Source organism: Chanodichthys erythropterus, chromosome 2 (assembly GCF_024489055.1).
Source record: "Chanodichthys erythropterus isolate Z2021 chromosome 2, ASM2448905v1, whole genome shotgun sequence".
NCBI lineage: Eukaryota > Metazoa > Chordata > Actinopteri > Cypriniformes > Xenocyprididae > Chanodichthys > Chanodichthys erythropterus.
Window position 1 is genome coordinate 32,734,877 of NC_090222.1, and position 15,193 is coordinate 32,750,069.

A 15,193-nucleotide genomic window follows, 5' to 3' on the forward strand; every position below is an offset into this window, starting at 1 on the left:
TACATCACCAAAGTCGAGCCCTTGACTGAGGGTTCAACCTCTGACCTTTAGTCATTAGGGTGTCCATGATTTTGGTCACAAGTGGTGGCACTTACAGAGTTGGCAGTCATCATAGCTTTCCTGAAGAATCAGTACGGATAAAACGAGATGACAAAAAAGCCAAGCGATGCGGTTTAATTATTCACTGGTGTTTAAATTCTCATTACTCTGCTTTAGAGGAGTTTCACTGAACATGGGCCACATTTTTCAAGCCAGGATTTTTTTTTTTTTATTTGTAAGCATATATATATTATAATATATATATATATATATATATATAATCATTTGGCCTGCTTACAGTGTTGTTAGATTTTTACGTTTTCAAATTGCAATTCAAATGAACAAATATCAACTTGATAAAATGTTGCCCATATGTCCTCATGTGGCTAAAACAAACATGTTGACCAATATAAAGATTCATGCAAAAGGTGGTACAAAATTCTACAAAAGTCAGAATCACAGAACCTTCTTACCGTTCCCATTCCCCATAATTCCTTTTCCGTTTCTTTTATGTACCTAATGCTGAATTTCACATATCCTAAGAATGATAAACACATTTACCCCTTTCTAACATACATCTATAACATTGGATTCTGGTCAAGATTTCTGGGTAGACATTTAATTAGACTTACATGCTAAGAAGCTTCAGTTTGTAAGAGCAAAAATTAATGGGGTACGAATAACTATTAAGTTGAGCATTCAAAATTACAGCAGTCCTAGTGAGAGCAACAGCCAAGCAAAAAACGAGATTTTATCCATTTTATTTTCAAAAAAGTATTTACAACTTCACAAAAGTTTTTTTTCTCTTTTTTTTTCTGTAGTTGTGGTTGTTTACCTGTGAGTGGTTTGTAGTTTGTATTTAGCAGTTGGTGTAAAAGTGTGCTAAAACTGTGCCCTTCTGCTCTGAACATCTTTTATTTTGTCAGTTTCCAGCATGGATCATATTCTGGGCCTGAACGCCAGCACCATAATATTGGTTTGCTGTAGAGTGAGGGATGGGCGTCAGCTCCTGAGAGAAAACAGTGAATTGGACAGTCAGTTTCATTATAAATTAGCTTTAAAACATTAGCAGATATCCAGAACAGAACATAATTATCTGATATTGGGATCTCCTTAATAGCAGTGCTGAACCACGTACCTTAATGGCACTAACAGAAAGGGCGTAGACGCCAAAAAGAGACACAACCAAACCAATGATACATGCTAGCACCAGGAAACCGATCAGTGTTCCCAAGATCCCATTCACTAAGAACTGTAATACAAACCACAAATACAATAATATAATCCAACAGCAAAATTCTATGATAAAGCAATATACCTGTATTTTATGTCTTTTTACATGGTAAATAATAATCATATTGAAAATAATGAACAATGAATATGAACAGAGAGGGAAAATGGAAAATGTTATACTTCAATTAATCATTCCAAATGTCTAATTTAGTGATAGACTTGTACATTTTTATTATGCATAATTTCTATTTTCACACTTTTTTTAAGTAAATGTAATAGTAGAGTATATGCATTTATTTAATTTGCTATATAATTAGCTATAAAAGTGTTATTTTAGTAATATTTATATACTATTATAGTATATCATGTTTCATTTTATACAATCAGTTTACATTTTAATTTTACTCATTTTAGTTCAATTTAGATTTTTTTTTTATCAGTTAAAGTTTTAGTAGTTTTAGCACTTCAGCTTAAATTTTTATAATGTTAATTTTAAAATAATGACTATATTTTATTTCAGCTTTATTTCAATTAACAAAAATATTTGTAATAATTTTAGTTAGCAATAACAACATCAATACATCAATATTATATGGTCATGTTGCTCTTTTGTTACTGATATCCTCATCTGCCATTGAGAAGCTCACATCATTTGACCACAAAATCAAAGCAAAGTTATCCTAAATGAATAAACGCTATAGAGAAATCTCTCCTAAAACACTGAGAAATGTGCATTAAATCTGTGTTTGTCTAAATTCAGATTAGATTCATCTTGAACCGAATTACAGTTTTAATCCTGTTCAGGATGTGTTTGTAGTATTCCCAGCTGCATCGTAAAGCTTGTAATGAGACTCACCTCTTTATGTCCCCCTTTCTCTCCTTCTCCACAGCAAGCCCAAACAGAGTGAAGTGGGTCACAACACCACTGAAACAAGCAGGACAGAGCCTGGAGTCACATCTCTCTTTCTGCTCACACACACTCAACCACAGTCTGCCGTCTGTTCAGATCGATGCACAGCTTCCTGATTCCTACTCTCAAAATCATCGGCTTTTCAGCTTTCAGTTTTTTGAACAAAGCAAGGTTGAAGTATAACATTTTCCCATTTTTTAATATATATATATATAATAACCAATTATATGATCTGTTTTGTTTATAGTAAAGTAATCTTCTTTCACTTGTGGGAATGTAGGTGCCTTGGCTCGAGGATGAACAGGATGGGGCGTCTCTGTTTGTTTACCTCTGTGTCCCTGTAGTAGTACGACTCTCCTCTGAATGGGATGTGTCTGGCCATGAGCCCAAATCCAACAATATCAAATGCTGCTGTTAGTAACTGCAGAACAATGGTTGTCAGCACCTGCGACAAACGAACAGACATGTATTTCAACAATAAATAATAATCGCATTTCCAATCTCTTATTAATAATCTCATTTCCGGTAATGAATGTCCGATGAAGGTCATGGGACTGAAACGTTTTTTTAAGCTCTAATAGTGTGTGGGTCTTTCTTTTGATTTCAAATATGAATGCTCAGAAATATATGGAAAATCCAAATTGCCCCTAAATGACATGTAAAAACACAAAATTTGATTGGTCACTTCACATGTCAGTCAAATCGCATACTCTCTTGATTAAGTACTTATTCTGAATAAGTAAATAAAGTATGTTCTATATAGTATGAGTGTGTGTAATCCAGACGTACTACATCCACCATGTTGTCCTTATCGTGTGACCTACCAGCGTCAGTTACGTCGCTTCACTGCCATTCACAAATCCTCTCCCGTGGCCTCACGGGATAGTAAAGTGTCCATCGCATACACACTTCAGAATCTAACATGAAGTAGTAAGTCTGTGTACTTTTTGCCTACTTTTTTATGAGTACTGTGAATTCGGACATACTTCTTTTGTTGCATACTGTTTTTCGCCTACTATATAGTAGGGAAGTATGCGATTTCGGATGTCTTGCGGTCTAAATGGGCAGTTCTTGGCCAAAATAATATGTAAAGAAGACCTTTGTCATTAGAAGTTTGACTACACAAGACTACTGTTGCTGAGCTTGCACTTAACTTGGTCAATACAGGACGGGGTGCAAGGTCCTTTCAGACGGAGGAACCTTAAAGGATTTTAAATGAGGAGAGCAAGACTGACATGATTTGTGTCAACTGACTGCAGTTGTTTAAAATTTCCTATATGCATTCAAGAGTAGATGTTAATATAAATCTTTATATTTGGAGTTTTTTGGAAACACTTTTCAAACGTTTTGGCCATTCATGTACGCAACAACGTTGTTTTAGGGGCCTGAAAACGTTAACTTGTACAGTTATCGTCTCTATGTAAATTACAAAAACGCAAATTTGTGAAAACGTGACATCACGCGCATGCGTATTACTTGTTCAGTCTATGCATGAGTGAATACTTGACAACCAAAACAACAATGGCGGTGTCATGACAAATCGGGTCCTCCCTTGAAATCAGGTCTCCACAAACTGGAGATGATGATCAGGTGATGATTATCTCAAGTATATATGAATTATATTAATTTAAAATACGCATATAACTTACTATATAATGCGTAAGAAAACAAATTAGTGCATAATAAAACCAACTGAATGTAATTTCTTACACTTAAATGTTAATTAATAAATAATATTAATAATAGCCTATTAAGTGAATAATTGAAAATCATTTGTTTTATTTATAACTGAAATATTTGGACATTTAACACTTAACTACATTAAAGATTATTGTGAATATATGTAGAGTAAGTGCAAATGCGTGTATAAACTAAGCTATAAGGCTAATCGGGTATCTGTATGCTATGCTAAGCTAACTAATACAGAAAAATATGGTCATTATAACAGTTGAAACAGCATTTATCATAACATGATTTTGTAGGGGTTGTACTCAGGTGCTAAAGAGAGTAAATTAAAAGCAATTCAAATCAATGGGATTGTTTGGGGTCCTATTGGTGACCCAATTTGTCATTACAGCGGACTACAGAACTGTTTTTGTGCTGCTCAAGATACCGAGTTTATTGATGCTTCTCCAGCAAAGTGTGGATTTACTGCACCACTATTACAGCCAGCAGATATGCATTAATTACATACGTAGAAGAATGCGTATGTGCCCTTTACAGTCTATGGTATGTGCGCAGGCACGTAGTGTTTCTTTTCAATGTGACATTGCCAACTACTGGCCTGGCATGCATAATACAGCGTTTTTAGTCGTTTTCGTGGATACGTGTGAACGGGGATCATTTTGACAACGTTGTCATCTATAAGTGAAACTTTTCAAAAAGCGCAACTTTTACATAACTGTACTAACACTATTAGAAAAAAGGTTCAGTGGGGTTTTAATAAAGAACCCTAGGGTTCTTGACTCAATTTTAAATGAACCGTTTATGTCAAAATGCTTCTATATAAGGAGAAATGTCTTGAATGATTTCATAATACTATGATGTTTAATGGTTATTTCATTTTTTTTCTAGTGATAAAGTATGTTCACAAGCTGTTTAATTAATAACATTTAATTACAATTAAAAATTAATTAAAACAAAATGAATTAATTACAACTAAACCAATAATGGGAACCCCTAAAATGTTCTATATGAAGCAGCTGACAGTTTAAGTTTCTATATAAAACCTTTTCTAAGAGTGTAAGCTAACTGCAACCTGTTCATGCTTCTTTTTCTTATTTTCAGATGATTTTAATATTTGTGTGTTCATACCAGGCATTTCGTTGGCTTCCTCCCAGTGTGCACCAGGACAACACCAGTTATGACAAGCTGTAGGAAACAATGCCATAGGTCACATTACTGATTTGAAACATCACAAATCTACCCACATGTATGTGCATTTGTACCTGAGCACCATTGATGATGAGGATGATGATTTCCCGCTGGATATGATAGTGCAGCTTATACACAACTGAGCTCAAAATGACAGTCCACACTCCAATTATGATCTCAATAGCCTAAACCAAATTAAAGAAAATATTAGAATTACAATTGTCGTTTAATTTCATTTTTAATTGTTTTAATTTTATTTTATTGAGCCTGTCAGTATGTGTGTGTGTTTCATCTCAGATATGGGTGTGTCCTTGGATGTTGGCCAGATGTCTTTTAATAAATAAACTACGTGTGCATTGTGCATATTAAACTTAAACCTAAATATTATCTTCTAGAAGGACACCACTGGTTGAATGACTAAAATCTCATATGCAGCATTCCAACAATATGTAAACAATCTGCTCAGTCTATAACATCCAGCATGATACAGGCTAGTTAATAAAACATCTGTAATGGCAGAGGTAAAACAGCAGCAAATATCGATAAAATAATGTGATAGTGTGCTGTAGGGAAACTCACGCCAAGTGTCTTGGGTTCTGCGCGTTTAAAAGCTTTAATCTGAGACGCGTACAGCGACATCCTGATAGATCACCAATCACTCATCAATACCACACGATCCGCTGCAAACACAAGCACAACAGCATGCATCAACAAAACATGCTGGTATGGCGTGGAGACGAGTTAATGCATTCCTCATGCATATTGAGAATAATATTTTCAATCCACACATGTGTACTATCAGGCTCGTGCGTGATGAGGAGCGCTCGCTTACCTTTGCGCACTGGCGTTCTGCACTCTGCAGCAGAGTCTGAGCGCGCGGCGGCTCTCCGCAGTGTTGATGTCATGAGGGGAGGCGGCGGCTAAACAAGGAGAAATTCAGGTTGGCTCGGTCCCGAGCACAACTCACTCATCCCACCGGCCCTTTTTCTAGAAAATACCCTTGCAAGCGCCCAAGAGTGGGTATTTTTAACTAGGTTGTGAATTATGTAGAGGATAAGAGCTGAGTGTGCTTTGAGAAACTGCAGACTAATAAATTCGTGGAACATCTGTTTATTATCTTCTTCCTAAATAATGTCTTGCATATATGGGTTATGGATGGGTGTGTATGTCTTAGTAAAGTAGTGGTTTTCAACCAGGGGTCTGGGGCCCACTAGGGGGCCTCAGCAAACTTCCAAGGGGATAGACTACTTAAAGGGGACATATAATGCCCCTTTTGCAAGATATAAGCAGATATTGTATATAATGGGGAGATAAGAGGGTCTGTATCTCTTACCATTGGAGAAAGCGTAACGGCTAACTTAATCACGTGTGGCACCTCATCATGTAATCGCAGTGACGTCAGTCGCAGCATTCCCTAGTCTGCCTTCTCTTAAAAAATACATTTTTATCAAGCTAAAATCTACATGTAGTTCCCAACGAAAGTATTGTTTAGTGTAAAACATTCTGAAGATTGGAAAACAGGCTGTCCTTTAATTAAATGATTAGCTATTTCCCCACAAAAGCTGTTTAATAAGCATAGTAAAGCCTCTCATCCATTGACTTCCATTCAAAAAACAGCCTCCGGTCTCATTCCCTTCGTACCGCCAGAGCCGGAGCGGTATCTTTAGCCGTTACGCTTTTCTGGCTAAAGGTTGCAGGCTTGCCTTCCAGTGGCTTTGATATAAGTATCTGGTGTCCCCAGAATGTGTCTGTGTTTCAGCTCAGAACACCCCACAGATAATTTATTATAACTTTAAATTTATCAAAACACACAGTTTTTGTGTGTCAAATAAGCTGCTGCTCCCAGCCAGCTTTGCAAAGAGGGTGGAGCTTTTGGTTGCTCAACAACAACAAAGCTGGAGAATCTCACGCAGCCAAAATGACAATTGTAAGTAACGGTGTTCAGCCTTACATTGTTCAAACCGGAGTCAGACACTGATGGAGAGACTCAGGAAAAAGTTACAACTTTTAGAATGAAACTGAACGTTTCGGAATGGTTAGTGGATAAATTGATGTAGTTGTTGTGGAGTTGATTCAACTCATCGACTAGCATGTGCTGTCATGTTAAAGGAACACTCCACATTTTTTGAAAATAGGCTCATTTTCCAACTCCCCTAGAGTTAAACAGTTGAGTTTTACCGTTTTCGAATCCATTCAGCCGAACTCCAGATCTGGCGGTAGCACTTTTAGCATAGCTTAGCATAGTTCATTGAATCTGATTAGACCGTTAGCATCTCGCTCAAAAATGACCAAAGAGTTTCGATATTTTTCCTATTTAAAACTTGACTCTTCTGTAGTTACATCATGTACTAAAACCGACGGAAAATGAAAAGTTGCGATTTTCTAATGCATAATAACAAAGACTATAGAATAACACAAGACGTGTCACTCGTATTGTTTTGAATGGGAGAAAGTGTAACGCGCAATATGGCGGAATAAGTCCCGCCTTCTGAATAAGAGCCAATCGTCGACTGGTAAAGTCATCGCGTCACTGCAGCAGCCGTTAGAAGCGCCGGTTTCTATAGAAACAGTCAGACGCCTCTGAAACATAGCAGAAGAGACGCACATTTAGGTCTGCGCATGCACATTAGCTTGATCCAGCCTAAAAAATACAGTTTTTTGTCATGATTCGAGCGTTTGGATAAAACATTTATAAGACAGCTGTTGTCAGATTTCATTGGTGATTTCAAATATGAAATGTAATTGTAAGGTTGGCGAACAGTTTTGGAGAATTTGATGTTTCCCCATTCAAAAAGATAGGGCATGATGCCCAGGATGCCCGAGAGGCGTTTTCAAAGATGGCCGCCGAGTGAAATGACCAGGAAATGACTTGTCTTAAAGGGACTTTGGTAATAATACTGCGTGATATCATTGCACTTGCTGCACCCATGGTACGGCAGCAAAGTTCCTTGATTATTACGCCCGAATGAGAGTATAGTTCCTAGCCATATCGGCCTTCATTTTCCGTCGGTCTTACACAATGTCATTTGTGTATGTCATATGTGAAAAAGTCAAAACTATGACATACTAAGTCATAATTATACTTTTTTTTCTCAATTTTGACCTTTTGTCATAATGACTTGGGTCATATTATGACTTTCATCTTCAGCATGATTTTTTTTTCTTATCTGGCATAATATGGCTTATAACATATGTTTGAACGCCTCCAAAAAATCAGATCAGCAAGGTTGGGGAAGGGTTGCGAAAAATCTCATTTTTTTCATATAACATCAAAGTCGGATTTGCCTGAGGAGGTAATCGCAGCAAAAACATGTTGCTTGAGCACTTTCCTTAGCATCGGTATTGGATGGCAAGATAGAAATAAATGTGCCCTTTTTTCCCCCAGTACTGATGTAAAAAGTACAGATGTCAGACCATGGAAATAACCAGTATCCTACAACATTTAGAAAACTAGTAACCTACAAAAACTACAGCAGTTACAGCACACAGGATATTTATGAATAGCATCAAGGTGACGCCCTATGAATATTACTAAGATACAGTACGTGACTGAACAGTCAATTAACTGACAACGTCAGCACGAGATAATAAATATTCATGAGCCCAACCTCTGAAGGGTAGCGATATCACATCCACTTTAAATGGGCTGTTCAAACAAAAAACTGTAAATAGTAGTTGAGAAGACCGATTGTGCTAGCTACATTAACTGACTCCACTGCAAAATAAAAAAAACATGTTAAAAAAAATTTGTGTATATATTTATTACATTCAGAAAACATTTATTGAATGCTTTAAATATTATATGAAATGTTCAAAAAATATGTATTTTTATATAATTTAATGCAAGCATTATGAAAAAAAGTAATGAAAAATAATTAATAATAAAAGGCCCGTTCACACTAACAACATAACTATAATGGTAAGCTTTAATAATCGCTATAATAAACTGCAGCACGAGCAAATAATAAACAGAATGTTATCGTCTGTTGCTGTGAATGCAACGATACTTATTGTTCTCCAAACAATGCAAGAGGAATAATGAAATAAAAAGTGCATTTTATTCATAAAGTCAGTAAGAAAGGTGCTATAGGTCCCACAGAACATTCCTGCATAGAAATGTCTATACCAGATATATACCACAAAAATGACGAACCATCTAATGGGAAATGGCTGTATTATATCAAACAATTCCATCAAAAAGAAAGAAAGCAAATGTTATTAAGTTTAGCCTATGTGATGATTAAACTTTTGGCTAGATAAGCCTTGGCCATAACTGTGTGGCCATTCAGGGGTTGGAGGGGCAATCCAACCCAACCTTCAGGAGACTGCAGTTACTGCCATAGGGATCGGCATCAGTTTCATCCTGGAATTTAAAAAAGATGATTTTGTTAGATCACATCTGTATGTCACAATCAGCATATTTATTAATTTGTTGGCCATTTAGTCTCAGCAACTTACAAATTAAACAGCAAGAACTTACAATGACAAGTTTGATTGTGAGGGTTCAACTATAGTAGCAGGCTGCTGAGCATGCTCAGTTTGATCACTGTTGGTGCACTTGAATAATTGTATTTTTGGTCAAAGCATGGGGAGTTATGATTTGTTATTCTGAAATAAACAACAGCCCCTCACTGCAGAACACACGAGATCCAGGGGGCGGAGACGGGAAGGTTAAGGAATATGTAAAGTGGGAGGAGTTGGGTCCAGATCCAGGGGGTGGAGATGGGTAGATTTAGATCCAGAGGGCGGAGACGGATAGGTTTAGGGATATCTAAAGTGGGAGGAGTTGGATCTGGATCCAACCTCGCCCCCTGGATCTCATGTTCTGCAGTGAGGACCATCTCGTTTCAGCACTATGTAGTGTTTTTGATTATATTTTGTAGTAAAAGCTGTATGTTTTAAGTCCCTATTTGAGTGAATAGAGTTCTTTTTGGTAAGATTTCTTCAAATACACAAATTGCTTTGGTGTATAGAATTCTATGGAGCCCTTCAGTTTGCTCAACAAATTGATACACAAGTTAGATAAACTAAGTTCTATTTTACTATCACTATTATGTAATATCAATGTTTATATTAACTTAAAATGCAAACTGACTGAACATGGATCTATAAGTAAAAACATTTAACATATTATTTTGTTTTATAATAAGTCAAACTTAAATTGTTAAGTTGATACAACAATTTTTCCATGAGTTGAGTAAACTCAAAGAAGTCATGAAGCTAGTTGCAAGATTTTTAGTTTTCTCAACTTCTGATATTTTAGAGTGAGATTTGTGGAGTCGGGGCTACACTAGCTATGTTTCCATCTACACATTTATATGCAAATTTTGCGATGTGGCATTAAAAAATGCTGGATTGAAACGCCAAGATGAGCATAAAATAAAAACAAAAACAAACGTACTCAAATGAGGACAACAAATTTTCTTATCCAATAAGAAGATATGCACATAAACTATGATGTAAACACATTTACAGAATAAATCCCTCGATGCACAAGAAAAAAACCCACACATGACTGCCTCAACAGTGGATGTGATTGGATAACTGAACTAACCAGTGGATTAATGTTGATTTCATCTCAAATGTTGGTTTGGTCATTCTGAAATGTCTGTATCAGTCATCAAAATGGTTGGGTATAATCACGTCCCAGAACATGACTGCATTCCCAAACACCAGGCATCCGCCTCCGAATGCAAGATAACATGGCAGCGCTTATTTCGTTTCGTCTGCGGTGCAAGTCATTTATAATGAACGAAGAAAGAGCCATAATGGCTTTACTGACTGCAACAACTTCCATTTTTATTACAGATATTTGCACCAGGAAGAGACAATTTTGTTTTCTTGAACACATGGGATGGAAACAATGCTGTAATTGCAAATATTTTATGTGATATTCCAATTTTGCACATAAGTTAAATTTATACCTTTGGATGGAAACATAGCAACTGAGAAATTAAGTTTTCAGAATATCATTTACTAATAATTCACTAATTTGTCATGTGGTTGACATATAGTCATTCAGTTCACTTATTACCTGGACGATGGCCCGGCCGGAAAAGATGGACAGAGAGATGCACATGCACAGTTGAAGAAAAGACAGCACCAGCAGAAGACCCTTTACTCCGTCCATCAATTCCTAAATAAAAAATATTGCACATGGCAAAAAGACAGTCAAGATCTGTCAAGATGCATCATTATTCATTAAATGTAAGCTTGAGATCATCACTAGTTACAGACGTACATTAAATCTCCTAAATATATGTGAACATGACCAATAATCTCCGCCGTTACAAGGGTCTTCCCCCGGTCTGATGCTGAGCTCCCAACTGAAATATCCGGTTCCTGCAGCAGCCAGCAGAACACAGATCACGTTCATGGCCAGTGTGGCTTTGATCTGCACAATCACAAAGAATAAGAAATTGGTTTTCTTACAGAAAGAAAGTGTTTTCAGGCTTTCAAGAAACATTTGAAGACTTTTGAAATCCTGTAGACGGTTTATTGAGTGTTCAGAGAGTGTGTCGAATGCTGAAGATATCTGAACACATAAGGTATGCACTAAATGCAGTGTTTATTTAAAGACGTAAAAATATACAGTAAATATGAGAATTTGCTCACCAGAGCAAGACTGGATTTCTTGTGTGCAGCGATTGTCACGAACCCAGAGATGACAAACTGAAAAAACAAAAATGTAAAACAATTGAATGTACAATTTATTTTGTTCATTAACCTGAACCAAACTACAGATGCTCTTTTATGAGAAATTATAAATAAAAAGAAAGAAAACAAAAAACTGATACAAACACAATAATCCATATGTTCAGACATGAACAATAAATAATCAGATTTATTAAAGGGTTAGTTCACCCAAAAATGAAAATAATGTCATTAATTACTCACCCTCATGTCATTCTACACCCATAAGACTTTTGTTCATCTTCCGAACACAAATTAAGATATTGTTGATGAAATCCGATGGCTCAGTGAGGCAAAGCCATTCAAACTCTCAGGGTCCATAAAGCTACTAAAAACATATTTGAAGCAGTTCATGTGAGTTCAGTGGTTCTATCTTAATATTATAAAGCGACAAGAATACTTTCTGTGTGCCAAAAAAACAAAATATCGACTTTTCAACAATATCTATATGAGCCTCTAAACTTTATGAATCTTTTGTTTCGAATGAATGATTCAGATCTTCTATCAAACTGATAAACTGCTGAAATCACGTGACTTTGGTGCTCCGATTCACTGATTCGATTCATAAAGCTCTGAAGCAGTGTTTTGAAATCGGCCCATCACTATATATTGTTGAAAAGTCTTTATTTATATTTTTTGGTGCACAAAAAGTATTCTCGTCGCTTTATAATGTTAAGATAGAACCACTGAACTCACATGAACTGCTTCAAATATGTTTTTAGTAGCTTTAAGGACCTTGAGAGTTTGAATGGCTTTGCTTTCTATAGAGGCCTCAATGAGCCATCGGATTTCATCAACAACATCTTACTTTGTGTTCAGAAGATGAATGAAGGTCTTACGGGTGTAGAATGACATGAGGGTGAGTAATAAATTACATTATTTTCATTTTTGGGTTTGAATGATATTTCAGTGACATTTATTGTGCATTATTGACTATAAAACTTATATAAATTTTAATATTTCTTATGTTGGAGTATTATTAAGGCTCAGAATATTCACTCACAGGAAGTCCAAGGAAGACTACAAAGTCAGCATGTAGCATGCCGGCAAGTAGGGAGACGGTGCACAGAGTCATGATTACCAAACCAGTAAAAACCTGCACCAACTACACAAACATAAACAAACTTCAGGAACATATACATTACATATACATCAAATACATTAACAATCTGAATCACTTTCATCTAAACAGAGGGAAAATATTGAAAGGACAACATCTTTTACAAAGTGCTAAAATGATTTAGGCTGATATAACTTATCCTCTGGGAGTCAACATGTTGTCAATGAAGCTTAACTTATATTTAATATTGGTATGAAACTGCATCTGAATACTTGCGCCCCGCTCTCACCCCCAGTGATAGAGGCTTCCCCTTCAGGAACATCCTTGTTTTTGGTGGCAGGTTGGACTTTTCTTTTTTGACCAAGCTCGCCTCCAGAGACTCCATTTTTTCCTCCAGTGGGATAACATGAGTCACTACCCTCACTCCATTTGCCTCAGTAGTCATGGAAGAGGCCATATCTCACAGTAATATGAGGCTCACTTTTATTCTGCAGCAAGAAGGAAGCAAAAAACACATGAAACATGAGGACTTGCCAAACCTGCTTCTCATTCCTCATTAAAGTTGCAAATTTCAAATCTATTTTTTAGTTTGCTTAAGAATTTTTGCTGTAAACAATGTTATTTAAAACTATACAGTTGAAACTGAATTATGTAGTTATTTATTCTACTTATAGGGGTTACTACAGGTGTGTTTTATCACACAACTTCCTGATACAGCAACTTCCAATACACGTGCTGTAAACAGTGGCTATATGATGGAAATAGAATCATTTTGGGATAACTTATATGCAATGTGCTCGCGGTTGTATCTAATGGAACATTTAAAAAAAATGTAACGTTAGGTCAAATTAATATTCTGTGCATAGAAAAATTACTAGACTGATCTGAACATTTTTAAATGTCCCTGATACAGTATACATAAACACATAGATTACAAAACAATAGGCCTAAGAGTATTCCAAAAGCCACCGAAATTTTTGCGATATGATATAAAAATAATAAATGTCGTCTAAGAAGCAGCTTACTAGATTTTATAACGACGATATCTAAATAGCTTGCCAGATTTTGAGGCACAGCCATAATCATAACAGCTATTTATGACTTACTACGCAGAATGAACTTTTCGACGCTGGAGAAATATCTTGTATTATCTATACAAAAGAACGATATGCAAGCTGTTTACTTACCGATTAAACTGACTTCAGTTGACGTGCGACCTCATTTAACGAATGAACAACAGAAAAACCTTTACGGGAAATAAACTTCCTTCTCCTCCCACTGGCACTGACTTCATTTAACCCCTTCAGGCATAGAGGCAGAATTTCTGTCAGAATTTCTATTCATCTATAACGCCATGAATGGGTAAAGAACCATCAAACTAAAATGTACACGGACTCCTACTCGTTTGAGGCTAAACGTGTTAAGTTGTGTAAAAGTACACTGTCAGTTCAATCCAGTAACTAGTTCGGTGTTTTTTTGCCTGGGGTTTCCATCTGTTTTGTACAGAGATTGGCCACAAACATTAAAGGCGTTCCACACCCAAACCTTCGTTACTCTTCGGAACACAAATTAAGATATTTTAGTTGAAATCCGATGGCTCCATACGTGAGGCCTGCATAGGGGAGTAATGACATTTCCTCTCTCAAGATCCATAAAAGGTACTAAAAACATATTTAAATTGGTTCATTTGAGTACAGTGGTTCAATATTAATATTATAAAGCGACGAGAATATTTTTGCTGCGCCAAAAAAAAAAAAAAAAACGACTTATGTAGTGATGGCCGATTTCATCGGAGCATAAATGAATCAGTGTATCGAATCATGATTCAGATCGCGTGTCCAACTGCCAACGGCTGAAATCAAAAGCTCCGAACAGAAGATTCGATACACTGATTCATTTGTGCTCCAATGCTTCCTGAAGCAGTGTTTTGAAATCGGCCATCACTTTATAAGTCGTTATTTTGTTTGTTTTTTGGTGCTCCAAAAATATTCTCGTCGCTTTATAATATTAATATTGAACCACTATACTCACATGAACCGATTTAAATATGTTTTTAGTATCTTTATGGATCTTGAGAGAGGAAATGTCATTGGTGGCTATGGAGGCCTCACGGAGCCATCGAATTTCAACTAAAATATCTTAATTTGTGTTTCGAAGATTAACAAAGGTCTTATGGGTGTGGAACGGCATGAGGGTGAGTAATAAATGACAGAATTTTCATTTTTGGGTGAACTAACCCTTTCTTCAGTTCCTGATTTGGGAGCATATAGGCCTATGAATCTGAGTGACTCCCAGTTACCATTACAGTATGGTTACACTACATTCTGCATCCTAATCACTGTAACCACATTATACTTGAATGAATTGTAAAATAATATAATTCT

At 36.2% G+C, this 15,193-nt stretch overlaps 2 protein-coding genes across 2 annotated transcripts; both read right to left on the reverse strand.

Annotated features, from left to right (window-relative positions):
* Positions 1-643: 643 nt before the first annotated feature.
* On the reverse strand, positions 644-6,023 carry si:dkey-7j14.5 (uncharacterized protein LOC556563 homolog). The gene is made up of 8 exons (XM_067396534.1): positions 5,889-6,023; positions 5,636-5,736; positions 5,131-5,241; positions 4,997-5,053; positions 2,511-2,627; positions 2,129-2,197; positions 1,178-1,291; positions 644-1,048 (listed from the first exon to the last, which is right to left on the reverse strand). The coding sequence occupies exons 2-8, from the start codon at positions 5,693-5,695 to the stop codon at positions 962-964; spliced, it is 615 nt and encodes a 204-aa protein (XP_067252635.1). The 5' UTR covers positions 5,696-5,736; positions 5,889-6,023; the 3' UTR covers positions 644-961.
* A 2,941-nt stretch (positions 6,024-8,964) lies between these two features.
* si:dkey-7j14.6 (uncharacterized protein LOC556585 homolog) lies at positions 8,965-14,153 on the reverse strand. The gene is made up of 7 exons (XM_067396541.1): positions 13,997-14,153; positions 13,099-13,297; positions 12,753-12,854; positions 11,672-11,728; positions 11,298-11,450; positions 11,091-11,192; positions 8,965-9,419 (listed from the first exon to the last, which is right to left on the reverse strand). The coding sequence occupies exons 2-7, from the start codon at positions 13,264-13,266 to the stop codon at positions 9,342-9,344; spliced, it is 660 nt and encodes a 219-aa protein (XP_067252642.1). The 5' UTR covers positions 13,267-13,297; positions 13,997-14,153; the 3' UTR covers positions 8,965-9,341.
* Positions 14,154-15,193: the final 1,040 nt, after the last annotated feature.

What these genes read in the sequence shown, in the direction of transcription:
- si:dkey-7j14.5 (XM_067396534.1), bottom strand. Translation starts at nt 5,695, where the DNA reads ATGTCGCTGTACGCGTCTCAGATTAAAGCTTTTAAACGCGCAGAACCC. An exon ending in CAGAACCCAAGACACTTGGC is followed by an intron (nt 5,242 to 5,635) that starts GTGAGTTTCCCT and finishes AATTTGGTTTAG; the next exon opens with GCTATTGAGATCATAATTGG. An exon ending in GGAAGCCAACGAAATGCCTG is followed by an intron (nt 2,628 to 4,996) that starts GTATGAACACAC and finishes CGTTTGTCGCAG; the next exon opens with GTGCTGACAACCATTGTTCT.
- si:dkey-7j14.6 (XM_067396541.1), bottom strand. Translation starts at nt 13,266, where the DNA reads ATGGCCTCTTCCATGACTACTGAGGCAAATGGAGTGAGGGTAGTGACT. An exon ending in TAGTCTTCCTTGGACTTCCT is followed by an intron (nt 11,729 to 12,752) that starts GTGAGTGAATAT and finishes TTGTTTTTTCAG; the next exon opens with TTTGTCATCTCTGGGTTCGT. An exon ending in CCGGCCGGGCCATCGTCCAG is followed by an intron (nt 9,420 to 11,090) that starts GTAATAAGTGAA and finishes TTTAAATTCCAG; the next exon opens with GATGAAACTGATGCCGATCC.